This window comes from Phyllobates terribilis, unplaced genomic scaffold (genome assembly GCF_046119375.1).
Source record: "Phyllobates terribilis strain yellow unplaced genomic scaffold, ASM4611937v1 Scaffold_1__5_contigs__length_1240528914, whole genome shotgun sequence".
NCBI lineage: Eukaryota > Metazoa > Chordata > Amphibia > Anura > Dendrobatidae > Phyllobates > Phyllobates terribilis.
In genome coordinates, this window is record NW_027362761.1 from 305,927,261 (window position 1) to 305,954,759 (window position 27,499).

At 42.2% G+C, this 27,499-nt stretch overlaps 3 protein-coding genes across 8 annotated transcripts in view; 2 read left to right on the plus strand and 1 right to left on the minus strand.

Annotated features, from left to right (window-relative positions):
• Positions 1 to 2,415, plus strand: part of HNF1A (HNF1 homeobox A) — a 32,835-nt gene extending 30,420 nt beyond the window's left edge. For all 3 annotated transcript variants that reach the window (XM_073673583.1, XM_073673579.1, XM_073673586.1), the window contains exon 9: positions 585 to 2,415. In XM_073673583.1, the coding sequence (XP_073529684.1) occupies positions 585 to 712 (128 nt within the window). In that variant the 3' untranslated portion in view covers positions 713 to 2,415. The remainder of the gene's footprint in view (positions 1 to 584) is intronic.
• CUNH12orf43 (chromosome unknown C12orf43 homolog) lies at positions 1 to 17,520 on the minus strand. The gene is made up of 6 exons (XM_073673592.1): positions 17,365 to 17,520; positions 7,066 to 7,129; positions 6,062 to 6,160; positions 5,907 to 5,980; positions 4,565 to 4,655; positions 1 to 1,540 (listed from the first exon to the last, which is right to left on the minus strand). The coding sequence occupies exons 1-6, from the start codon at positions 17,459 to 17,461 to the stop codon at positions 1,216 to 1,218; spliced, it is 750 nt and encodes a 249-aa protein (XP_073529693.1). The 5' UTR covers positions 17,462 to 17,520; the 3' UTR covers positions 1 to 1,215.
• RNF185 (ring finger protein 185) lies at positions 17,485 to 27,308 on the plus strand. Of its 4 annotated transcripts, none has more exons than XM_073673599.1 (8): positions 17,485 to 17,594; positions 19,851 to 19,984; positions 20,068 to 20,289; positions 21,423 to 21,441; positions 22,302 to 22,414; positions 22,519 to 22,573; positions 23,848 to 23,990; positions 26,502 to 27,308. In XM_073673599.1, the coding sequence occupies exons 3-8, from the start codon at positions 20,120 to 20,122 to the stop codon at positions 26,530 to 26,532; spliced, it is 531 nt and encodes a 176-aa protein (XP_073529700.1). In that variant the 5' UTR covers positions 17,485 to 17,594; positions 19,851 to 19,984; positions 20,068 to 20,119; the 3' UTR covers positions 26,533 to 27,308. The 4 variants fall into 4 exon arrangements, with proteins under 4 accessions (XP_073529700.1, XP_073529694.1, XP_073529697.1 ...); XM_073673593.1 differs by having other exon boundaries at positions 23,848 to 23,965; XM_073673595.1 differs by having other exon boundaries at positions 17,512 to 17,594; positions 19,863 to 19,984; positions 23,848 to 23,965.
• The last annotated feature ends 191 nt before the right edge of the window (positions 27,309 to 27,499 follow it).

Consider the following 27,499-nt stretch of genomic DNA (forward strand, 5'->3'; position numbering starts at 1 on the left):
CTACATATTGGGATAGGACCTTGGAGATGGGAATACCCCTTTAATGCATTTTTTGTTCATTTAAAGGCAAGAAGTGTTAAGCTCCTGTGGCCTGTATGAAAACTATCACATCTCTATTGACTTTACTTTTTATATTTTTGACAAAGAAAGATATAACAAAATGTTTTTTGGCTCACATCAGCCTAAACAGATGTGACAATGAAAACAGCCAAGCACTTTCTGCAGCTCTTGTATCCCTATTGCAGGATTGTTACCTGCCAATGCTACCACAGCAATATTTCCAGGGTATGGTTATGTAAAATAAAAGACACCTTGAAGACATGCAAAAAAAAAAAAAAAGTTATGCAGCTCTGTGCAGTCATTTTACCTTTGAGCACTTATGTCACATTAACAATATTATGCCATCCATATTAATATGGCATTTGTTGTATTAGTGCAGCAAAGTTGTACACCAAAGAAATCTTAAATACTATTTTTTTTAATAATAGTTTACAATATTTGAAAATAGATCTAATGAATGATAAAAAAATATATATTTTGGAATGATAATCATACTCCTCTATTTTTTCCTTTCTTGTATACAGTGTCTTCAGCAAGCTTGGTACACTACCAGAATTCCAGTACCCCGGATAGCCACAGCCACCTTCTCTCCCCTTCTCACAACACTATAGACAATTACATGTCCACACAGATGGCATCTTCCTCGCAGTAAAATACCTGCAACCATTGCTCAACCTGCCAGTACATTCCTTGGACTCATAATAAGGATGTGCATGAGTTAAACAGTCATTGCCAGACATAGGTTGCGAGAGTATAAAGACCATCACCCTCTGCCTCGGATGTCTGGGTTGTGCAGAATGGCTACCGTGTACCTATTCTAGCATACCTGCGGACTAGGAACGTCAGTAACAGCTGAAACCACAGAGGATTTTACCACTTCGGATGAACTTGTCTCAATATAAAATTAGATGTGTCTTTATCAAAACACACAGTATTTGCCGAGATGAGCCACTGATATCCATGTCAGTCACACACATTACAATGTTCCACAACCACCTTCTTCTTCCTATTTTTAGTCCCACTTTTTCAGCACAACGGATTGACGTTCTGCTCAGATGCAGTCTCTTTATTCAATCCCATTTCCTTCTTTTTCTTCTTAGATCCATCCACTATAGCATCTGTGGTATTATTGTGATCTGATCCACTTTTATTCTTTTAAGACGGCATTTCAGATTGTGAAGGAATTGTCTGGTCTTCTGATTGAGTCTCGTCACTTCTTTCTCTCTTTTTCTTCTTCTTCTTCTTTGGGGCTTCTTCTTCATTTATGTTACTTTGGAGCTCCATGCTGTGGTCATCAGCCTCACCAGTCAGTGCTCTCTTCTTCTTTGCCTTCTTTTTCTTCTTCTTTTTAGGTTGGTTATTATTGGATATATCGATGATCTCCACTGGGGTTGTCTGTAATGCACTGTTTCTAAGAATATCAAAACCTGACACAGCAGCTTCACTACATCTTCTCTGTTTCTCCTCTTCACTGTCCTCACTGCCAGGCAGAGAAGAAAAAAAATATTGTGAAAAATTGTAATTATTTACTAGACAACCCAGTGGATAAAAAAAATAACCCTCAAGAACACTTCTATGTGAAATACTACATTTACAGAGAAAGTAAAAAATAGTTTTCCAGCACACGATGTAGAAAAATTACAAAAAGCCTTTATTTAATCCATCGTTAAAAAAATACAATTCCAACAGAGATAAAAGCGTGTGTAGGCTTACGCGTTTCGGATCATATTTGACCCTTAGTCATAGCATTTACAGAGAATATGTTACCAGATCTCACTATAAAAACTGCATAAATTAATTAACAAATCAACCTGTTGAGGCTGGTGAACTTACTTTAAAAACTCATTTACAAATGGTTGTATGATCCTGATATTACAATGAGCATTTTATGAGTCAAGATATGGCTGAATAATTCACTAAAAACTGAATTAGACAGGTCGAAGATTTATTACATATTATATGCAGTTTGCGTTGTGAAATCTGGTGACACAGGAAGAATCTTCACTGCAGCATGAGATTCCCTCAATACTGAAGAGATTGTTACTTTTCTTCATCCACCATTGGACAGTGCAGGGAATAGTTTCCCTTGTCCTACAGTAAGACTCTCCTAGAAGCAATGTGGAGTACACAAAATATAGCTAAACTAACAGCAAGAATCATTTCATCACTGTCATATAATCCCCCTCTAAAAAGACCTCAATCCAGACCTTCTAAATAGATTTTAATGGGTAAATCACTGTGGAAGATGATATGATGTATATACATTAATATTTATATAGCGTTACACAATGTAAGCTGCACTTTATATAATCTAACAAACCGAACAATAAATAAAATAAGACTTGTCACAGACAATTTGCCATGACTGGTATGTTACACTGACGACGTTCTAGGTAAGACATGCAAGTTAGATGATTCGTCTACTGCACGAAAACGGTAACATTCGTCTCGAGTCGTGGAGCTCAGTATCTGTCTGTCAATATAGATGTATGAGGGGTTTTTGTTTTTGGGAGGAGTTGTAATTTTGAATAGCACTATTCATTTTACAGAAAAAAAAAAAAAATTCAACCGTGGCAATATTGCAAAAACAAAACAATTCCGCAAATTTTTCGCTTTGTGTTGGGATTACAGTATTCATTGTTCGATAAAAAAATATATATATATCACTTGTGAACATGACTCTCCAGCTCAGTGTGATTACAGAGATACTAAGCTTGTATAAATTATTTAAGTGGTGACATTTTTTTAGGAAATTCCTAAAAAGAGAAAAAAAAAAAATTGGCTTGTGTCACCATTTTCCAAGAACCATGACATTTCCATTCTTTTGGTCCACAGAGGTTTGTGGTGTTTTTGTTTTTTTTTGTTTTGTGTGGCGATCTGAAGTTTTTTTTATTATTACAGTTTTGGGGTAGATTTGACATTTGGATTGCTTGTTCTTGCATTTTCTTGTTTAGTTGCAAAGGCAAAAAAACGAATCTGGCATTTCATGTTGTTTTTATCACTACGCCGTTTAATTGATCTTATATTTTGATAGACCTGACTGTTATGGACACTGAAATACCACATTTATTTTTAATTGGGGAAAAAGTTGGGGATTCAAACTTAAGTATTTTTCTAGATTAAAAAAAAACAAACAACTAATATATATATCCTGTAAGGAGATTACCAAATAAAGTAGGGAAAAAAATTATTATGTGTGTATATACACACAATTTTTTTTTTTCCTACTTTATTTGGTAATCTCCTTACAGGACTTGAACATGTGATCATTCAATTGCTTATACTACAAGTACCACAGCATTGCAGTATATAGTAAAAAAAAAAATCACAGTCTTCTATGAAGCTCAGACAAAGGACCACTCATGAAAGGCACAGGAGTCTTCAGCAGACCACCTACTGTTATAAATATCATCGAACACTGTGCCCCATGGTCCGCATGCTTTAAAATGCCAGAGATTGATAGCAGCATTTAAGTGGTTAAAGGGTATATCTGGGACTTTATGGAACATAAAAATGTGCCTTAGCACTAACGGGCAGGTAGCTGCTACCTACTTGCCTGCCTGTTGTGCTCAGCACCATCTACTGTCGGCACAGAGCAGTCACAGATAGCTCCTGCCAGGGATTCAGCTACTTCTGCTGACGTGAAGGGGCGTGACTTCCAATGTCATTCTGATTGACAGCCGGCTCCCCTAGTTAGGCAGTGGGAATCCGACTGTCAATCAGAATGACGTTGGAAGTCCTGACCAGTCAACAGAGCAGGGCGGGAAAGAAGCCTTCGCTCAGTCAACGTGACGTCAGCAAAGGCTGCTGAATCCCCGGCAAGAGCTGTCTGTGACCACTCTGTACCAGCGGTGCACGGTGCCTGTTAGTGCTTAGCCTCATTTTTGTTTTTCATAAAGTCCCGGATATCCCATTTAACAGCAGCATTTACGTAGTTAACAGCAACGCTGATAGGTGCAGATACTGGCTGTGTAACACAGCCATAATGTGCCAGCATCATTGTTTCTGAGCTTGCATCAAAAGACAAGGGCCCAACATGACAGGCACCATTCTGTCATAAGTTAGGAAGGGGTTTTAAAGATCCCTTGATGTCCTTTTTGGGACACAGCCTGTCCTGGCCATGACAACCAACACATAACTGGTTTTACACATTTTCTTCAAAAGGGAACAAGAACAGTTACTGCTACACTCCTTAATATATTCAGGTGCAAGCATTTAGCTTTTAGAAAGATTAGTTGTATCATGAACATGTTATTAAAGAATAAGATGGCTAATATAAGACAATAGCATTAATCGCCCCAATTCACTCCGGAACTAAACAGATTCACAGCAATCTGAGGTCAAGAAGCTGAATACAGGCTGCCACATATTAACTATATAGGCTGTACTTGGAGAGGGATTGTTAAAAATGTTCAGTCTTTTAATTCAATACTGCCATGTAGCTGCTCATGAAATGCAGTCTGTGTGCTAATGCAATAAATACAATTTCCAACCACTAGTATACCTGGTAGAAGATGCCACTCTGCGGTTTAACGTTGGAGAAGGCAATATTTTCCCAGAATCTCCAGGAACAGATGTAGTTAACAGACGAAAACCTTAAACATAAAAGTATGAAAATAAATAAAAAAGTGAGTGATGACACATTTGCACAGCACTCTTATGTATTTGAGCAGGTCCAGTCTGATGTCTGGGTCGTATGTATAAGGCACATCCCTGTTTATTTTGTGTGTCTTCACTTTGCATGTAATTTTTCACTAGAGTCCATTGTCCTTCGAGAACGTCCCACCTAGAAGTCTAGGGCTTTAACAAAAGCTCGACAGTGGTCCCTGATGAAAAGTGGGTGACAGTACATGTGGAGGTAGGGAGCAAAGGAAAGGCATGAATCCTTGAGTCTTGCACAGCGCTCTGGTTACTCCAGAGATGGCTTACAAAAGACAACATCATAGTTCAATCGCTTGTGCAGCACACTACACATATCTGATTACCCTCATCTATATCATCAGTGTATGAATGGGATTATTGCTAATAGATGGGTACATAATGAACAAAGAGGTACAGAACTGGGTGTATGCAAGTTTGCAGGATGAGCTCTTAGTGGGCAGCTTTTAGGTGGCATTCTGCATTTTTTTGATACTTGGTGAAGAAAACAAAATCTGTCTGTCAATTTAAAAAAAAAAAAAAGAAAAACAAGACGCCCTGTTGCACTTAAACTCTCACTCTGCTCAGTACAACCTGCAGTTTGACAATTAGACTTAGGTGGGTAGAGATAGAGATAAGATCATGAAGACACCTAGACACATGAGCTCTGGCAGTCTCTAGCTGGACTTGAAGACTGTACAGTAAAAAAGGCCATTTACAGGAGACCTACAAGGTGCCTGTGCTCCCAAAACTGTCACCATACAGTTAAATAATCCTATTAGAATAAAGTCCTTTATGTGACATGTAATGGGTTTGGTCACGCTCAGACGGTGAGACAGGCGGCAAATCCGTGTACTGCGTTCTGATTTATACAGTTGTCTGACTGTGCCCTAAAGGGAACATGTAACTTGATTCATGCTGCCCAAACCAAAGGCAGCATGAATCAGAGCCTGGCTGACAGGTATATTTTTCTCAGAAAAGATCCATCCTTTCAGTAAAAATAGGAGGATCCAGCGCCGCCCCCGACTCACTTCTCCCAGCGCCGCTAGAGGAGATTGAGAAAGGCTCTCCCAGCGCAATTTTCTAATTAAAATTTCTCTGAAACGCCATGGTTTGGGCTGGATGAATAAAGTGAAAGGTTCCCTTTAAGAATGTGTGACCTGTATCAAGATGTAGATATCACAAACTTGTGTCACTAGTTTATTTACCTTCATTTTCACAGTCTGATGAGGCTGTAAACTCCTGATTGAAGCTGTTATTTCCAGGAATTTCTTTGATGCAGCTGAATAACACAAGCGAGTTATCTATAGCAGTAATAATGTAGGAATTATACAGTACTCAAGTACAAAGATCCTCTGCTTACCTGTCCAGCATGGCTGCAAGCTTCTTGGCGACATGTGAGCGGAATTCAGGGGTAGTCTGTAGTTCATTCCCATCATGTTCATGGCTATCAGGTCGACCCCTACAAAACAACAAAGTGTCCAGGTGGCTTCAGCAAAAGATACAGAATCTGGTCATGATCATTAAAGGGGTTGTTCACAATTTATTGCCCAAACAAACTATATAATTCAACTTGAAAAAAGTATTTACACCAAGAGGAATAAGCAGGAATACTTCCATAAATTATGGCAGCCATGGTTGGATAGGATTAATTAGAGTACACCTATATATAATACTGTGGAGTAAAACTCTTGGTAAACTGCATGGCGGAGTGGAGAGGGAAGAAGGAAAGAAGAAAAGGGGAAGAGAAGAAAAGGGGAAGGAAAGAAAAGGAGTAAAGTAAGGAAGAAAAGGAAAGAAGGGGGGGATAAAATAAAAAAAATAAAAAAGAAAGGTCTGCATTGGAGGGGGGGTACTTACTGTAATATTGTAAAAAGAGTATTGTCATGTAATATCTGTTCCAAGTTTTATGTTTAATAAAAATTTATCTGATTAAAAAAAAAGAAAAAAAAAAGAGGGGTTGCTCAGTACTCAGACAATCCCCGTCTCAATCACCATGTTTGCACCACTAAAATAACAAGGCTTATGCTCTCCTCTGCTGCCAGTACTCACTCTCCCAGGGCTCGCGTGAGATTAGGTCATGTGAGCCCTGCGCCCAATCAGCGCTGGTGTTAATGTCCGCTCCTTCGGACGAATCAGTAATCAAGAATTGAGAGCTGCGGCTCGACGCACACTTCCTCTGATGTCTAATATGTCCGAAGAAGCGGACAGTGACACCAGCGCTGATTGGGCACAGGGCTCACGTGACAATCTCACGCGAGCCCTGGGAGAGCGAGTGCTGCCACCTCAAGTGAGTATAAGTGTTATTTTACTGGAACAAAAGGAGCTGATTGATATAGGATTGTCCTACCATTTAGATATACATACCGTAAGCTTGGAACAACGAGAAAAGCAGAATTTTCTGGATGCAGTACAGTTTTGTTCACTGGACCTGTAAAATGATAGATAGTCACTAAATGTCCAGCAGTGCAATTAATCCACTCATGGTTATTGGTTGGGTGAAGCCATTTATTGTCAAACTACTGTGTTTTCTCTTTTTAAATCTTAATGACAACCAAAAACATCCAAATGACCCTGATCAAAAGTTCACATACCCCAATTCTTAATACCGTGTATTGCCCCCTCTAACATCAATGACAGCTTGAAGTCTTTTGTGCAGGGGCATACATAGAAGTCATGGGGCCCCATAGCAGAAGCTCTAATTGCCCCCCCCCCCCCCCCCTACAAAAAAATAAATATTTGTCAGTGTCACAGAAGAGCAGATCTCATAACTTTCCAGCCTTTACATAGTAAATTACCTCCTTCTGAAGTCGTAGATTCCTCCTTCATTGCCTCCATAAAGTTTGATGCCAACAAAAGTGCCCCCCAAACAGTATGATACCCCTATGGTGCATTCCTCCACATGCACAGTATAATGACCCTATTGTACCCCACGGCAAAGTATGGTGACCCTAACACAGTATAATCCCCCAACTGTGAACCCCACAGAGCCCTCCATACACTTTCATGGCCCCCACATAGCCCTCCAAACAGTATAATGGCCCCCACACAGCCCTCCAAACAGTATAATGACCCCACACAAACATTCACACTGTATAATTACTTTCATACAGTATAATGGCCCCCCACATAGCCCTCAAAATATTATAATGGCCCCACAAAGCCTTCCATATAGTATAATGCACCACCAATAATCTTCCATATAGTATAATGCACCCCCATAATCCTCCATATAGTATAATGAACTTCCCATGGTCCTCCATAGAATATAATGCACTCACCATAGTCCTCCATACAGTATATTACATACCCCATAGGGTAAAATGCAGCCCCCAAATAGTATAATGCACGCCACAGTCCTGCAGTATTATGGGCACCACGTACTCACTGATTTTAAAATACCGTATATTTTAAATAAGCCGACCCGAATATAAGCCGAGGCCCCTAATTTTACCACATAAAAATGGGAAAACCTATTGACTTGAGTATAAGCCTAGGGTGGGAAATGCAGCAGCTACTGGTAAATTTCCCCATCCTCGTATGTGTGGCCCCCACAATCCCTGGTATGTGTAGCCTCCTCAATCCCCAAATTCTGGTATGTGTGGCCTCCTCAATCCCCCATTCCTGGTATGTGTGGCCTCCTCAATCCAAGTATCCTGGTATGTGTGGCCTCCTCAATCCCCCATCCCTGGTATGTGTGGCCTCCTCAATCCCCCATCCCTGGTATGTGTGGCCTCCTCAATCCCCCATCCCTGGTATGTGTGGCCTCCTCAATCCCCCATCCCTGGTATGTGTGGCCTCCTCAATCCAAGTATCCTGGTATGTGTGGCCTCCTCAATCCAAGTATCCTGGTATGTGTGGCCTCCTCAATCCAAGTATCCTGGTATGTGTGGCCTCCTAAATCCAAGTATCCTGGTATGTGTGGCCTCCTAAATCCAAGTATCCTGGTATGTGTGGCCTCCTCAATCCCCTAATCCTGGTATGTGTGGCCTCCTCAATCCCCTAATCCTGGTATGTGTGGCCTCCTCAATCCCCTAATCCCTGGTATGTGTGGCCTCCTCAATCCCCTAATCCCTGGTATGTGTGGCCTCCTCAATCCCCTAATCCCTGGTATGTGTGGCCTCCTCAATCCCCTAATCCCTGGTATGTGTGGCCTCCTCAATCCCCTAATCCCTGGTATGTGTGGCCTCCTCAATCCCCTAATCCCTGGTATGTGTGGCCTCCTCAATCCCCTAATCCCTGGTATGTGTGGCCTCCTCAATCCCCTAATCCCTGGTATGTGTGGCCTCCTCAATCCCCTAATCCCTGGTATGTGTGGCCTCCTCAATCCCCTAATCCCTGGTATGTGTGGCCTCCTCAATCCCCTAATCCCTGGTATGTGTGGCCTCCTCAATCCCCTAATCCCTGTTATGTGTGGCCTCCTCAATCCCCTAATCCCTGTTATGTGTGGCCTCCTCAATCCCCTAATCCTGTAAAGTGTGGCCTCCTCAATCCCCCATTCCTGGTATGTGTGGCCTCCTCAATCCCCCATTCCTGGTATGTGTGGCCTCCTCAATCCCCCATTCCTGGTATGTGTGGCCTCCTCAATCCCCCATTCCTAGTATGTGTGGCCTCCTCAACCCCCCAATCACTGCACACAAAACAATAAACACTTATCCTCAACTTCCTTCCTCACCTCTGCTCCAGCGCTGCGTCCTGTCTGCTGCAGCTCATGTCGGCATCTGAGCAGCGCGCGCTCTCAGACACAGAGGTGAGCTGCTGCTGCTGCTGCCGGCACATTCACTCCTCTGCACTGACAGCACGAGCCGGGGCTCAGCGCTCCTCCGTACCCGCTACTAAAGAGAATGAATATTCCGTCTTCTCCACGCCCATGGGAGTGGAGAAGAGGGAATATTCATGTCCCTTTAGGAGCGGAGACACGTGGTGGCTGCAGCAGCCGGCTACTGCAGTGCACCGCTCCTCCACTGCGCAACCCGCTCCTCTGCCGCCGCAACCTCCTACTCACCTATCCTCCTCGTTCCCACGCTGCTTGGGGCCCTCACGGGCCCCCTCCGGCCACGGGCCCCATAGCAGTGGCGTCGTCTGCCGCCATTGGCGGTACGCCACTGCTTTTGTGGTAGTTGTGGATGAGGTTCTTTATATTCTCAGATGGTAAAACTGCCCATTCTTCTTGGTAAAAAGCCTCCAGTTCCTGTAAATTCCTGGGCTGTCTAGCACAAACTGCGCACTTGAGATCTCCCCAGAGTGGCTCAATGATATTGAGGTCAGGAGACTGAGATGGCCACTCCAGAACCTTCACTTTGTTCTGCTGTAGACTATGACAGGTCAACTTGGCCTTGTGTTTTGGATCGTTGTCATATTGGAACGTTCAATGACATCCCATGGGCAGCTTCGGGGCTGATGAGTGCAAATTTGTCTCCAGTATTTGCTGATAACGTGCTGCATTCATCTTTCACCAAGTTTCCTGTGCCTTTGTAACTCACACATCCCCAAAACATCAGCGATCCACCTCCGTGCTTTACTGTAGGAATGGTGTTCCTTTCATCATAGGCCTTGTTGACTGGTTGTGGCCAAAAAGTGCAATTTTGGTCTCATCACTCCAAATTACCTTGTTCCAGAAGTTTTGAGGCTTGTCTCTGTGCTGTTTGGCGTATTGTAGGCGAGATACTTTGTGGCATTTGCGCAGCAATGGCTTTCTTCTGGCGACTCGACCATGCAGCCCATTTTTCTTCAAGTGCCTCTTTATTGTGCATCTTGAAACAGCCACACCGCTAGTTTTCAGAGAGTCCTGAATTTCAGCTGATGTTATTTGTGGGTTTTTCTTTGCATCCTGAACAATTTTCCTGGCAGTTGTGGCCGAAATTTTCGTTGGTCTACCTGACCGTGGTTTGGTTTTTACAGAGCCCCAGATTTTCCATTTGTTAATCACAGTTTGAACACTGCTGACTGGCACTATCAATTCCTTGGATATTTTTTTGTATCGCTTTCCTGTGTTATACAGTTCAACTACCTTTTCCTTTAGATCTGTTGACAATTCTTTTGCTTTCCCCATGACTCACAATCCAGAAACGTCAGTCGCTGGATGAAAGATGCAAGAGTCTGTTTGGATCCCAGAAACTCACTCAGCTTTTATGCACACACACTGATTACAAGCAAACAGGTCACAGGTAAGGATGTTACCTTTAGTAGCCATTCAAACCCATCTGTGTCAAATTCTGTGCAGGTTATTAGGCCAAAATCACCAGGATATGTGAACTTTTGATCAGGGTCATTTGGATGTTTTTGGTTGTCATTAAGAGAAAACACAGTAGTTGGACAATAAATGGCTTCACCCAACCAATAACCATGAGTGGAGAAAAAGTTTTTTTGTTATCATTCATATTCTCTATTGCTATGTACACTGCCCGCATAGCGTTGTTAGTATGGCAATGTGCATCACTAACAAGCTGTTTTCATGGAAATAAGTTGTAGTATAATGATGTTATAACGTTTTATATACTTTGTCCTACCTGCTATTATTCAGTCATAGGGGTGTGGTTCTCACATTCAGTCATGGGCGGTCGCCGCGTTCAGTTAGTGCTGGCGCCGCCCATGACATTTGAATATTGCTCCTGGCAAGCGCTAGGTTTGAGGGGCGCATGAGCATTTTGCACACGGCGGGCCGCTGGTCCGGCGCATGTGCACTGAGGCTGTGTGATTACCAGCTTCAGTGTGCACGCGCTGTCACCTGTGGCTCCCGGCACGTGCGCGGTCAATGTATCGTGTGGTCACCACTGCAGTGTCACTGCGCATGCGGTGACCACAAGATACATTGACTGCACACGCGCCGGAAGCCACAGGTGACAGCGCGTGCACACTGAAGCTGGTAATCATACAGCCTCAGTGCACATGCACCAGACCAGAGGCCCGATGTGTAAAATGTGCATGCGCCCCTCAAACCTAGCACTTGCCAGGAGCAGTATTCAAATGACATGGGCGGCGCCAGCACTAACTGAACGCGGCGACCGTCCAGGACTGAATCTGAGAATCACTCAACTATGACTGAATACGAGCAGGTAAGACAAAGTATATAAAACGTTATAACATCATTATACTACCACCGATTTTCATGAAAACAGCTTTTTAGTGATGCACATTGCAATACTAACAACGCTATGGGGGCAGTGTACATAGCAACTAGGACATGACAGGTTCCCTTTAAAGCCAATGAAAACACAAAAGTCATTATCTCAGTAAATTAGAATACTCTAGAACACCAGCATGAAAAAGGTTAATAAAATCTGAAATGTTGGCCTACTGAAATGTATGTTCAGTAAATGCACTCAATACTTTGTTGGAGCTCCTTTTGCATCAATTACTGCATCAATGCGGCGTGGCATGGAGGCGATCAGCCTGTGGCACTGCTGAGGTGTTATGGAAGCCCAGGTTGCTTTGATAGCAGCCTTCAGCTCGTCTACATTGTTGGGTCTGGTGTCTCATCTTCTTCTTGTTAAGGTCAGGCGAGGTCAGGCGAGTTAGCTGGACAATCAAGCACAGTGATACCGTTGCTTTTAAACCAGGTATTGGTACTTTTGGCAGTGTGGACAGGTGCCAAGTCCTGCTGGAGAATGAAATTCCCATCTCCAAAAAGCTTGTCAGCAGAGGGAAGCATGAAGTGCTCTAAAATTTCCTGGTAGACGGCTGCGCTGACTTTGGTCTTGATAAAACACAGTGGACCTACACCAGCAGATGACATGGCTCCCCAAACCATCACTGATTGTGGAAACTTCACACTAGACCTCAAGCAGCTTGGATTGTGGCCTCTCCACTCTTCCTCCAGACTCTGGGACCTTGATTTCCAAATGAAAATTTAAACTCTGGGACCTTGTGGAGTGTGTCAATGACTGCCTTCTGGACATCTGTCAAGTCAGCAGTCTTCCCCATGATTGTGGAGCCTACTGAAACAGACTAAGGGTCCTTTTTAAATGCTGAGAAAGCCTTTGCAGATATTTTTAGTTAATTATTTTAATTTACTGAGATAATTACTTTTGTGTTTTCATTGGCTGTAAGCCATAATCATCAACATTAACAGAATTAAACAATCTCTGTAAAGCACTGTGGAATTAATGGCGCTATATAAGTGAGTACAATAAATAAATCACTCTGTTTGTAATGACTCTATATAATGATAATAGTATCGCTATTGTTTTGTGAAATCTTCTCACTAATTTGCAGTGCCCATTCTCCAGTGAACATGAAAAAAGACCTGACAATATAGTTAGGTTGAGGCCTCATGCGGACTGCAGTACTACATGCAGGAGGACTCTGCAGCCCTATGTACATTCACCTACTACTACATGATGCGCCATCTGCTGTCTTACGTTAGGAACATTCTTTTCTATAAGCAATGCTAGCTGTAGCTCACTTTATTAACTACTTGGTGATCACACACACTTCTTCATATTTTTTTTTATTTTAGTAAGACAGTCTAAAAAATTATGCACATTTGGGGGCCAATCAACGCCTTTTCATTTTCTGTCTTGCAGACAATTTAATATGCATCAAATGTATTTAGAAGCCGGCTCCCAGATGCTAACACCCAGCAGTCAATTCATTCATACATAAATTTCTAAGAATAACTGATGAACAGCACAATGAAGAATGAAAAGATGCTCATGGGGAACACAATTCCTAAAACACACATCTGGAGATTTGGCAGCTCCTATAAGCACATGGGGCGGAAAATCCACAGTTTAACCCAGCACCAGCGTTGTGGATGAGATTTCAGGAAATCTCATCTACATGCTGTGGAGTAGATGTGTTGGTGCTGCAGATTCAACCCATTGATGACATTCGCCATCACTATATGGAGTGAGCTCAGGAGCTGAGCGCGAGCCATACAGTGCAGGTGGCAGCTGTGTTATACAGCCAGAACCCGAGAATAACTGTTATAATCTGGGCTAGCCCAGATTGAAACAATTTAACCTCTTAGATGCTACTATCACGATTGACAGCATCATCCATCTCCTTCCTTCTCTGGCTTAATGAAGCCAGAACTGTTAATCAAAGAGGTGGAGAGTGGGGAAAACAATCAGGTGGGAAGCTGTATATAAATGATTGGTCATGCCTTAGTGAACCAAGTGCCCAAACTTGGATTGAACAGTCAGTCTGTGCTGACAGAGTCCCTTTAAGAGGCTAGAAACAGGAAAGTCACTTTAGATGTCCATTCAGTACCCCTAAGACGTGATTGTGGAGTGCCGATGGGTTGTGTTTGCACGTTACCACTCCTATGAAGTCAAGTTTATGGCTAGGCTTCATAGGAAATCAATCAAATACACTGCAATACTACAGTGTATTTGACCTTGAACACAATGACACCGAAAGGACTAAATGAAAAATTTAGTTTTTCCTCCTTTATTTAGGGCCTCTCTCCCTGCACTTTTTTATATGCTTTTAACTAACTGTGTTTTTTGTTTGTATTTTAGAGATTGGCACTTTATAGTGGACGGTAGTGCCGTCTGTCACTACCACTTACCTGTGGTGCTGTCATCCTTCTGCCTCATCTATCAATATTATTTACCTGTGACTTGATCACCCCCCTGCTCTACTTATGGACATCAGTATACATGACAGACGTCATCAGGATACGTATTCATAGGATTAAAGAATCAGTTATACTTGAATTAATTGGTGCTGCTATTTGTTAGTACCATATATCCATGATGAAATTATGTTTCTATTCTTTACTTCGATATGGATATTGTTCCGTGACAGATCATACTTGTATGGCTAAAGAATCATAATATATGCAGTTCTCTAAGATTGTATAATTATACTGCATACTATAACAAAGTAGGTATAAGTACATTTTCTTTAATGTTAAGTGGGATTCTATTTTAAGCTATAGATTCTATTATCTGTTCATGGCATGAGTGATAATATCTGTGCATATTCAAGTTAAATCATTTTGATGATCATGATAACTGACATTTGTGGGATTTGGGGCAATATATATACCTATAAATATATCTCTGTGTGATGCAATGGATGTCTTATTATCTACTGCTTATTCTGCAAACTACTGTACATGCAAACTCAATCTGTAAATTTCTACGTGTAATGGGAATCGGTTGAAGTATACTTAATATAAATAATAGTCTCCATCCACTCCCTTCTTTTCTCATATTAATATCAGGTCAGTTTAAGGGTTGGTTTACCTGTATATATGGTGATGGCTTAGTGGGATGTATATACGACATAATGGCGGCGCCCAGAGACTTCTACTTCATGGCATCGGATGTGCGTATGCGCCCTGTGATCCGGATGCCGCCGCGCGGTCTCCATTGGTCTCGCAAGGCGCGCGCATAAGGGCCATGGGAAGTGCACCCCCTGACCCGTGCGCGTCATCGCAGGGACCCGGATGCTGCGCGCGACACGGCCTCTGAGATCAGAATGCATGTGCCAAGGTGTCCGCTGCATTAGTTACACCTGGAGACTGTGGACACTATATAAAGGTTGCCAAAACACTCAGTATACTAGGCAAGACACTCTCCTTGAAAAAGGTGCATTAAGCACCGAAACATGCGTAGAGGCACTAGATTGGACAGGGAAGCACACTGATAAGGTAATGACCATACGGATGTGGTGCAACTGTTAACTACTATTAAACACATACTGCCATGCATTTGCCACCATCTGGTGGAACTTTGATCCTTTTATCTGTGGCACATTGACTTACTGGACAGTTTTCCTAGTGTGATCCTGGCATTATGATTCTTGTATAGGAGACAATCAGATCTCAATACCGTGAGCACTTTGATTTTGGATAATAGATGCGGGGATCACACATGGGATCTTATAATATACTGTGTGACTCAATTTGCACCAGATCAAGACCTTAGATTTACTTCATGTGATTGCTTCCTATATTTTGTCCTTTCTTTGTTCTTGTTGTGAACCGTTGCTGATACTTCAATATAATTAAGAAAGAATTATCCTTGTATGCTAATGCGCACGGCTCTTTTTTAAATGTATGTTTATTAGAGTATGTGTGTTGTTTAATAAAATGATGACCTAATTAGATTGGGATTAATTGTTCTTTGGTCCTCTATGACTCAAAATGGTGCTTTGTAGGGTTAATGATTTGTGAGTCTTTGTGGTCAACAATGAATTGGTTTGTCCAGAATTTTTTTGTTCAGAGTAACATGAGTAACTTGCAGACTGACAATATCATGATGAAAAAAACAGCTCCTGGGACACTTTGGAGAATTGGCCGTTCCACTGGTTCCATAACCAAATCAGTGTAATGTCAAACTGTTAAAGGGGTATTCCCATCTCCAAAAGCCTATCCCAATATGTAGTAGGCTTAATAATAGTAATAATAATATTAGCAAATACCTCCAATTAGAAATGTAATATGGTATTTTTGATTCGCTATCTCTCTTACCTCATGTGCAGGCATCGCAGGACCTTAGGTATCCGTGGTTACGACAACTAGCAGCTAGCTAACTAACTGTGACTTTATCAGTGGACGCAACCATGGATACCTAAGGTCCTGCGATGCTGCACATGAGGTAAGAGAGATAGCGAATTAAAGATACTATACTTCATTTCTAATTGGAGGTATTTGCTAATATTACTATTATTACACCTACTACATATTGGGATAGGATCTTGGAGATGGAAATACCGCTTTAATGTACCTAGAATGAAGACTAGAAGTGAGCAGCTACTGTACATTATGCCACACCATAATCCTGGGAGTAGGACCAGTGTGACGTTCCATTGTGAAGGCCTCTTTGTGATATTGGCCACGTGATCTCGAAAGATACGAAGAATGGCACGTAGTGATCTATTCTGTACTGAAAGTGAAATTAGGTGACACATACCAAGCCTAAGGCATCAAATATCTACACAAACCATCAGAGGGCATGTATGTGACACTGGGCTACAAGCCAGACATCAAGCCACAGGTGTTCCATTTACTTCACGCCACCACTCTCAAAGGCTATCATGGTGTTGAGCAAGACGACAATGGAGGCTGAAAAGGTGGTCTTTCTACATCTGTGCTGAGTGCTGCTTTGTCTTGGATGCAACAATAGCCGGAGATTTGCTGGAGACCACATGGGCAATGCCACAGGGAGGTAACATCACATCGGTCTCTCTCTTGGGAATACTGTGCGGGGTGGCGTAACGTATGGTAACTGGACCCCTCTAGTCTGTTCCAGGTTCGCTCATAGCTTGGGTTTACATTAATTTGGTTGTGGAACCAGTAATAAGGCCATTTCTCCATAAAGTCCACGGAGCCGTTTTCAGCATTACAGCTCTAGACTGCATGTTGTTCGTGTTACTGTGAGCAGCCTGCCTGGCTTAAATGTGCTACCATGGCCTGCTCTCCACACTTGTCTCTCATTGAGAACATATGGGACATCATTGGTCAGCAGATGCACAAGAAGCTGCCAGCAGTGGATCTTGATGATTTCCGAGCCCAAGTGCATTCAGTGTGGCATAACATTCCCCAAACAGCCATTAATAGCAGCCAAGCATGTAAGTATGGCTACTTCTGTACGTAGTGCTCACACTCTATAGTAAATCCCACATCACTGCCATGTCTCTCTGCCCTGTGTCTTCCCCATCTTGGTGCTGCACACTGCTGGGGAGCACTGACTACACACAGCAGACTCTCACCAGGAGGGTCCCAGGCCGCCTCTCGGAACCGCTCCAGATCCTCAGCACTGCTGCTATCTGAATCCACCTCCTGCGAGGTCCTCCTAGGCGCCGCCATCTTGCATCACGTGTCGTGGCCGCACAGCATCTCGGTCGTTGTAGTCTCCCGCAGTCCCCCGTGAGCCGGCAGTGACGTACAAGGGCCGGCCTACAGCTGACGCTTGGTGATGGTGGATCTCGGCTTATTGGAGGTGAGCACTGAGACTTCCTTGTCCGACATATGTCAGCAAACAAAGTGCTACTTACTGCTGTGCACCGTGCCCGGCCGCCCATGGACAGCTGGTAGTGGGCATCACAGTGGCACGGCCATGCCTGGGAGTGCGGAGCTCCTGTACTAATCAGCTTAGTAAGATCTGTTGTGCCCGCAACAGTGCTCAGCCTGACCCAGGGGCTGTTCCAGTCTGTTCCCCGCGCCCTCTGTAGAACTACAAGTCCCAGCACAGTCACCAGGGTTGTTTGGTAGCAGCTGTCTTTAGGTACAATTTGGCTGCATGACCCCTGAAGTCCCACAGTGTCAGCTCCTTCCCTCCCACACATGTAACCATAGGGATTATCCATCGCCTTTTGTGGAAGACGACAGTGGCATCAGTGTCATGTGGCACAGAGGTTCCCGTCCTCTGTAGGGGTCTGTGTGCACCCAGTAACCTGCATGTGTGACCCTGCGGGGCGCCACTTATCTGCCAACGGCTGCACAGTGAACATCCTGCAGCCGTGGCAACAAGTATTACCTGATGTCGGGGGGCTGAGCGTTTGCCCCCACCAATCTGATATGGATGACAGGTCCTAAGGAGAGGCCATCAATGTCCTGGTCCCGGGTACTCCTGATTGAAATCATTACTAAGCCTGGCCCTTTGTTACTTAGTAAGGCCCCATTCACACATCTGTATAAAACATGTACGTGAAAACCGGTACTGGTGTCATCAGCGTTTACCATCAGTGTCCGTTCTTACAATCAGAGTGTCTGTTTTTTTACCATCAGTGTGTCTGTTCTTACCTTCAGTGTGCCATCAGCGTTTACCATCAGTGTGTCTGTTCTTACCTTCAGTGTGCCATCAGCGTTTACCATCAGTGTGTCTGTTCTTACCTACAGTGTGCCATCAGCGTTTACCATCAGTGTGTCTGTTCTTACCTACAGTGTGCCATCAATGTGTCCGTTCTTACCATTAGTGTACAGTCTGTGTCCGTTCTTACAATCAGGGTGTCTGTTTTTTACCATCAGTGTGTCTGTTCTTACCTATCAGTGTTTTCTGGGATGGTTGAAGAAAGGAACTAAATTACAAAGCTCCTCCTATACTTTGTAATGTTAAACACGTACAGCACACGGACTGTACACTGACACCATCCTTGTGCTGTACATGTTTTTCACGGATCCATAGACTTGTATTGGCCCTTGTCATCCGTGTTGCTGTGAAAAAACGGACATGTGTACAGCACCATGGGTTATAATTGGTATATGTGGGATCCGTGAAAAAAAAAAAAAACTGCTACCACTTGTACTGGAAACACAGACATGTGAACGAGGCCTTGGAGAAGACCTAGCTCATAGTTGGCACAGTGAAATTCTTCCTGTGCTCGGCTGTTTCCATCAGAACAAGACCTTGAAAGGGTCAATTCTAGCCCAGGATACACGACTGGTCCCAGTGGCCCGGCCCCCATTGATCTGCCATTCATCCACTGCTCAGGGGATATGTGGTAAATATTTTGGCTATAAAACCCCCTTTACGTCGGGACAGCTTTTTTTTTATAGAAGCACGCATGGCACAAATTTTTGAAAGAAATGAAGAAAGGTGCTCGTTCATCGCCTCCTACATTCCTGGCATGTGTCACTTCTGTGGCATATGGTGCGAGTCCTATCCGGTTCGGTGGGGGAATTGTCACAGGACTGCAGTCCTCAGCACTTCAATCACTGCGTTCAGTCTTGTGGGGTAAGCCCAGTGGTTGTATTGAGAGGTTGGCACTATTCTGATGTGGATCCTTCACACTTTTTTCAGAATTTTGCCCATTGTTTTGCAGCCGGTAATCCTCAGCCTGTGACCTATACGAGCTCTGCGGGTTTTCCTCCAGCCGGTTTGTGAATGCCTTGGTTTGTTTTGTACAGCAGTGACGACTGAGTGCTGAAACTTCACTTGCTAAACTAGTCTTGCTAAACGCTGTGCCAGTCTCTGGCTTCCTATAGCTGTCTGTGAAAGGACATGACAGCTGTGCAGGTGGTCCCTGAGGATGGGATTAGTGGGGTTACCTGTGCACACAGAGGGGCGGTCCAGACTGGTGAGAGGGTTTATTGCACATCTCTATTAGTCTCTATAGCATTCTCAGATTTCACTGCTTTAATTACTGTCTATTTTAGCCCTCCCCACTCTGTTATTCTTCATTTTCCTTTCTCCAGACCCATTTTGGCTTCTTTCACTGTTGTGCATCACTCCAAGCTTTTTTTCTCCTGTCATCAGTTTATTCTATAGGGACATGATGTAACAGAGTGAAAAAGCAGCACACACATATAGCGTATTCTGTTCTTCGTCCATCACTGAGTGACTGTAATTCTTCACTGCGAGTTCTAACATAGAGCAGATCAACAGATTTGGTAAGTTCTCCTGGCATTTGGGATCGGCCTGACCTTATCATGTATGTATAGATGCCTTCATAAGTTCCTCTTGTGTCTGGTAGGTCCATCGTCTTGGGTTAGTGATCTCATTCCTGTGGTGCCTTCCTGGGTAAGATGGCAAGTGCAGGTCCAGCCGCCTCCGCATCTGCGGAGAATTCAGGCCCAGGTGGAGCAAGTGGAAGCAGCAATGGCGAGGGGAGCAGCCAGGACAGCACGTTTGAGTGCAACATTTGCCTGGACACAGCCAAGGATGCAGTGATTAGCTTGTGTGGCCACCTCTTCTGGTAAGTGGACTTTACCGACTGGTTATACACACAGGTCCTGATTTATCATTTACGGGTTTTTTAAGTCCCTTTTTTTCATCTTGCGGTATTCGTTACCATTTTTATTCATCAAGAATGTGTTCTTGGGGTGTTCATGAATTTTGCACAAAATTAACAAGGCTCTTTATTTTTAAACTTTTTTTGTGACTTTTTAGCTAAAAATGTCACGCGTTCATCATAAATGTCGCAAAATATACAGGGGGAAAATTCCAGACGTACATGTAATCACTCTAAGGGGGGACTAGAGCGTGTTTGCGCAAACTGTAGTCAATTTGAATAGTAATTACACCAGCGTCTTAAATATATAATATAGAAAGCAATACTGCTAGCTGCTGGAGATACTATACGGCTCTGCACACCCCGTATTAGTAGAATATTCACTAATAGAAGACATACAGGAAAATCTTGGCTCTATTTGTATGTCTATAATAACTGCTTAAAAGACAATGCCCTGCATCAAGGACAACTCCTAGAAGGGCAACTACTGGAAGTCTAACAATATGTAAATGCAAAAAGATCAACTAATAAAAAAGACAACTGCCAAACCGGAAATACCAAAATGTCTAACACCAGAGATGACCGTTTACAGGCTAAGATCTACATGCATGGTTGTCAGTATTACGCCAGGATCACATCGCAATCCTCGGACTGGCCGGCGGCCTCCCTGACCTGTTTGTGACAGAACGTATTTCTATGCAGCTGTCACTCTTGGGTTAGGAGAGCCGACGGCCAGTCCGAGGATTGAGATGCGACCCTTGCGCGACTAATACGGCCGTCTGACTGCACCCTTAAACATAGATTAAGGGGGTTGTCCACCCCTGCTTTCTCTATATTATATATTTAGTTTCGCATTGACCTAAAAAAGATCCAATTAAAAAAGAATTTGATATAAATCAAAGACAGACTGAAAACCCCAAATACTAGACAAGAATAGGGTACAAATCCAATAATGAATCAGGACTGTTCTACTTACAGTGCTTTAGTCTTTATCTTACTGTTATTTAACTGTCTAATATGAATTATAATGAAAAAGATTGTTGGTCACTTTAACATGATTATGATATAATATTTTCATCTTTTTATTTTTCCTCTAGCTGGCCATGTTTGCATCAAGTAAGTTTTGTATTATTGTATGTATGTATTCTGTGAATGGTCTTCATTGATAATGTAATGTAGGCAATGTCCTCTAATACCCTTTTGTACAATAATGTAGAATTGTATAAAGCGGTATGAGATGTAGGGGGCATAGGGCATATGGGAAAGCATGGATAGTGTATTTCCCTTTAGATAACAAGGTAATCTATTAATAAATGTGCCATGATGTTTTTCTGTGATTTACAATTAAAGCGGTTGTCCACCTTTTTTGAGGATTCTTTTTTTCCACTAATGCATGTATTTATGGTTACAAATCATTTTTGTATTTTGGTTTCATTATAAATGTTGTACTATTTGCTTTCTATGGGCTCTGTATTGCACTATTGTGGGCTGCAAAATGGGTTTACTGAGACTCTGTCATGGAGCTCATTCTTTGGGTCTAACTGGAAAGTTTTTAACTTTTTTGTCTGTCCTTTTTTTTTTTTTCTAAGATGATTTTTGACTACAGACCACAGTTGAATATGCATGGTAAAAAAGAGCCTCTAGAAGCAAAATGGTGCAAAGTTCGTAATGAAACCAAATTGGAAAAAATATTTTTAGCCCCAAATACATGCATTTAAGTAAAATAACCAAAGAAACTTCTCTAGATGTGGACAAATTGATTAACTTCAGGGTGAAAAACCTTGTGTCTAGTCTTGACTTATGTCACCACCTATAACTCGCTTGTAGGAACAATTCCATTATATTTCTTAGAATTGCAAATCTGCCCCTATAATGACACGAACACGAGAGCCTTTAGTATTTCTTCTTGTGTACGTCCTAATAAATCATGAGTTAATTTTATTAACTATGTCTTTTTTTTTTTCTCTTCCCTTCAGTGGTTAGAAACACGGCCCAATCGTCAGGTGTGTCCTGTGTGCAAAGCTGGAATTAGCCGTGATAAAGTAATACCTTTGTACGGAAGGGGAAGCACGGGGCAAGAAGACCCTCGGTGAGTAACCTTTACTGTATTCCTGTATAAGTTCACCATTTTTTCCATTCTTTATTTCCCGGTGTTACATAAAAACTAATCCTATACAATCATCTTTCCATTAGGGAAAAAACTCCTCCACGGCCTCAAGGGCAGCGACCAGAACCGGAGAACAGAGGGGTGAGTATAGGCTGAGGGTTTATAGGGTTATAGGGTTATACGGCATGTGTCACATGATGAAACAATTGCTTCTCGTCTGTAATTCTGTATTGGTTCCTGGGAATTGTTAGTTAACGCATAACGAGCTTCCCACGAGAAAAACTAATTAACAATAACAAGATGACACAGGGCACACAGCGCTTCCTGGCATTCATTTCATGCTTCTAAATCTGTGATTGGCCATTTCCTGCTCTTCCTGATCCAATGATGTTTTTTTTAGATTTAAGCCACAGCGTTGGCGGCTTTGTAATTTGTGTGGCAAGGTGTGAATGGGTATTGTATGAGGCATCTTTTAGGCCTTGGTGTCATCCATCATTTGCAGCTGTCAAGCTGCTTTTACAGTGGAGAAACCTCTCCTGTTGATTTGAAATGGCCACTTTGTCACATTGCATCACACCACTTTACAGAGAAAAGTGAATCATCGCTCTGATAGAATGTCGCTATCGTATATTTGTGGCCGTTTCAGGTGCTGCACATGTGTGAACATGAATGTATTTGCAAATATTTAATGATTGTTGGCTTTGTATAAAAAGTAGTTGCACGATTAGATGATTAGCACTGCAGCCTTGCAGCGCTGAGGTCCGAGGTTCAAATCCCACCAAGGACAACATCTGTAAGGAGTTTGTATGTTCTCCCCGTGTTTGTGTGGGTTTCCTCCGCGTACTCCGTTTCCCTCCCAGACTCCAAAGACCTACTGAGAGGGAATTTAGATTGTGAGCCCCAGTGGGGACAGCACCAATAATGTCTGTAAAGCGCTGTGGAATTAATGGCGCCATATATGTGAGAGAAATGCCCCTCTTGGTATATAGTAGTAAACATGTAGCCACTTTGTACCCTTCTTCTCTATTAGGAGCCGGAAAATTACAAGCTTCCCGTCAATGTCTATTGCGTGGACTTTCTCTTCAGGTGCCATTGTGTCATTAGTTAAGTACAGGTGAAGCAGGAGGTCTTTATAACCCATCCTCCTTGCCACGGCACTAAAGGAATCAGTGACATATTTGCCACAATGTTGCTGCTTTGCCATTTAGAAAGAATGACCCTTAAGTGCTCCCAGACACCAGGTTTCTCTGATGGTCATTATAGAAAGTCCCAAAGTCTGTAGATTTCCTTTTTAATTTCACAAGAGGTTTCCTCTCAAAATAAATTTTTTACCTATCCATAGGATTGGTTGTAAAAGCGATACACTTTTAAGCCCATTAACTTTCAGTACTTATTAATTTTATTTCTTTTTCCAGGGTTTCCAAGGATTTGGTTTTGGAGACGGAGGCTTTCAGATGTCCTTTGGCATTGGAGCATTTCCATTTGGAATGTTTGCTACAGCATTTAACATCAATGATGGTCGTCCTCCGCCAGGTATTCTTCTGCATAATAATTATATGTATGTATGTATATATAAAATATATATATATATTATATGTAATATTTTATTTATTTTTTTAACAGCATAATGACTATTATATCCCACATATAGAGTTATTGGGATAATTGTAGATCTCTCTACCCACTACCATCTACTTCAACAATATGCAGAATATTGTAGCTGTCAGAGGAGGTCTTTAACAAGTGTATAAGGACTTACAAGCCAATCTTAGCAACTAATCTGCCATTTTCATTGCATGTCTGCTTTTTTTTTTTTCATGCAGCATGCTTAACATGTGGTGTTTTTTTTTTTCTTTCTTCTTCGATAGACTTTTCTATGGGACTTAAAAACACTCTTGAACAAAGTGTTAAAAAAGAAAAAGTACCAATAGAATCTCATGAACTGGCATCTGTTTAGAATGTAGTATTTCACAAGTGTTAAAAAGCTTAAGGCTCCTGCACATACCTTGTGTATGTTCACACTGATTTCTTTTTTTAAAGCATCTATTGTGCAGAAACTCTCCAGTCAAATCTCATGGTGTTAGGAGAATTTCTGCTCCAAAAAACTGTGTGAACAGACATTAAGGTTAGGTGAACACAATGCTTGTTTCAGGTATGTCCGCTCTGAAACCCACCTGAAAAAGTGCCCTAAAAATACTCTAAAGATTGAACATACTCCTATGCATACCTATGTCAAAATGACATGCTGTTCATATAGTCAGCCTTTTAATTATGTTTTGACCACTCCAGGTTTTAAAATGCAGGCAGCGGATAAAAGAAGTGACCTTTTGTTTAGTGTCTGCCAAGCAGTTTATGGGGAGCCCACAAAGACAGACGGAAGATGTCTGGCGTCTTTTGTAGCATTTACTCATGCAGCAAAAACGCCAACATTTCCTGAAGCGGTTTCCGCATAAAAAACCTGGGTGGGTTCATCTGAGGTTAAGGGTGCATTCCCACGATCAGGACCCACTGCGGCCCAGACGCTGCAGAACATCTGCACCACTTCCGCCCTCATTATGCAAATGAGCGTACACGCATTTTTTTTTTTTTTTTTTTTCACATGCGGATTTTCCTCATTGATGGGGAAAATCCACATACATACCCGCAAGAGAAATTCAGATCCGCAGCATGTCAAAGACGTGCCGCATATCAGTGTCCGCGGGTAATTCGCAGGTACACAGAGATACATAGTGGACATGGGATTTCTAGAAATTCCATCCACTATGCTGTAACATCTGGCCGCTGCGGTTTTGACGCTGCATAAATACGCAGTGTCAAAACTGCAACAAGTCCTGAACGTGGGAACGCACCCTAAAAGACATGGTGTGCACGTACCCTAAGGGTGCAGAATTTTTAGAGTAAAGCGCCATAAGTTGTTGAGAATACATGATATCATATGTCCTTGTTTTTGAACGCCATTTTAAGTACCGTATATATTCAGATATGATCTCCAATTCCAGCTCAGTAATGTTGTATTATGTTATGCTTATCTTAAATGATAAACCATATTGTAATTTAGACCTGAATTTACAGATCAGATGGGTGTCCTCCATGTGCAGTGTTTTCACGTGTAAACTATAACCTGGTGTTCAAAGATGAATATTCACTGTACACTGGGCATTTTATTTTTTTGCAAGGTCATTTGAATTCCATACAACACTAGCTGATGACTTTGATTGTTGTGAAACCTAATGCAGAAATATACCTATGAATGAAGGAAGAGAAAGGTGTTCATCTTTTGTTTTCTAACTTTGTAAAGATTGTACCATCTCTTAAGCTGTCTCTACACATGAGAAAGCAGTCGGCTGAAGGTTGGTTTGGCAAACGGCATATACACATGTGCACACAGTTGGTGCGGTCCTCTGTTTTCAACAGGGAGAGAGGTGAAAGATACTATTAACAGCTTCCAAAAAGATCGGACCTTGAAATTTAGTCCGATCTTCCTCTCTCCCTGACATTTTCTAATGAGTAGAGTCGTGAAGCTTCCATACACATCCGATGGTCATCCGAACCTGCCAAAATTGGCATCTTTGTATAGAGACCTTTATGGCTCTAACTACATGATTCAATGATTGTGCAGCTAGGAATTTTTACGCGATTACACCTGGAGGTGGCCGTATACATGAGATGGAAGTAGCTCGGCAGTTAAGAAACCATTGAGCGCTCAATTGTTCCACTAGCGCAGCTGTACATACTCTACGCCATACTGACCGGTACACTTGCTTTAACTGGCCCCTACATGTTCAATGACACTAGATGAAGAAAAACCAGTATTCCAGAAACTATCCAGTATGGCCTAGGGGCTATCGCATGAAAATTGTAAATGTTTATTTCCAAACATTGACTATTTACTAAAACATACAATTGTAATTGCAACTGATGAATGATTGTTTCGGTTAATATAGTCAGGGTTTTTGTTTTTTTTTTAGCAACTTGAGGCTAATGTTTGAGTCTGCCTTTATTTTAGTTTTAGACTAATTTCTGCAGAAGGTTTCTTATGCTATATTCTTTCTTTTAATATATTTTACAGCTGTCCCCGGAACCCCTCAGTATGTGGATGAGCAGTTCCTGTCTCGTCTTTTCCTCTTTGTTGCCTTGGTCATAATGTTTTGGCTGTTGATCGCTTGAGTATTACTAATTACTAAATGGATGGCGATGAGGACTGAGCTACATTCATGGATCTCAACCCTATCCCCGTGATATCTTACCCTGAACTTTGCCCCGTGTCCTTCTCTGGGCTCTGATGTGCTACTCTCTAGTCGCTGCCCTTTAGATTACAAGAGAAAGGGCGGTTAGATAAGAGAGAATAAAAGTATTAATGGCTGTGGAGTAGCATCACTCAGATGGCATAAATATATGTGCAAGAGAAGCATCGTTATAATTATTTGGAGGGGGAATGGTAAGAATACTGAACATATGCAAATCAGAAGAATATGAAGCCACATACATAAATGTGAAAATAAAAATGGAGGAGAATGGGAAATTAAAAAGGCTCCTCAGGACATTGAAAGCAAGCAGAGAGTACTGAGAGGAAATTGCATCATACTGGCAAATACATGGTAGCAAAACGACAGGTTTCTGGGCAAGATGTGCCGCAACGCATGATATATCCTGCAAGGTAAGAAGAAGTGGTGGATCAGGATTCAAGGGGCAAAAGACTCTGGAAAAAGAGCAAATTATTTTTTTTTATGTCCAAAATGCATGCTCCAAGATCTACTCCAATGGAAGATGCCATGCAGTCTGTAGATATTCTCTGTGCTTTGGAGTTAAAGGGTGTTGATTCCTCAATTTTATGAGATTTTAATAATTCACTGGGAGTAAAGTTAATTTTAAGATACATTCAAGTATTCTTGTCTTCATTTTAACATGCTTTGCATACGCACAGGTTCAAGTCCTTTAAGGGACTTTGAAGGGGACTAAAAGAATAGGTAAAAAGTAATTCAGTTTAAATCGTCTCCATTTCCCAGTCTGAAAATAAAGAATAAAGTTATTTAAAGGGAACCTATCAGTTGCCCTAGTCTCCCAAAA

What these genes read in the sequence shown, in the direction of transcription:
- CUNH12orf43 (XM_073673592.1), bottom strand. Translation starts at nt 17,461, where the DNA reads ATGGCGGCGCCTAGGAGGACCTCGCAGGAGGTGGATTCAGATAGCAGC. An exon ending in CTCGTTGTTCCAAGCTTACG is followed by an intron (nt 6,161 to 7,065) that starts GTATGTATATCT and finishes GTTGTTTTGTAG; the next exon opens with GGGTCGACCTGATAGCCATG. An exon ending in AGAGTGGCATCTTCTACCAG is followed by an intron (nt 1,541 to 4,564) that starts GTATACTAGTGG and finishes TCTGCCTGGCAG; the next exon opens with TGAGGACAGTGAAGAGGAGA.
- RNF185 (XM_073673593.1), top strand. Translation starts at nt 20,120, where the DNA reads ATGGCAAGTGCAGGTCCAGCCGCCTCCGCATCTGCGGAGAATTCAGGC. An exon ending in CAGAACCGGAGAACAGAGGG is followed by an intron (nt 22,574 to 23,847) that starts GTGAGTATAGGC and finishes TTCTTTTTCCAG; the next exon opens with GGTTTCCAAGGATTTGGTTT. An exon ending in TGATGGTCGTCCTCCGCCAG is followed by an intron (nt 23,966 to 26,501) that starts GTATTCTTCTGC and finishes TATATTTTACAG; the next exon opens with CTGTCCCCGGAACCCCTCAG.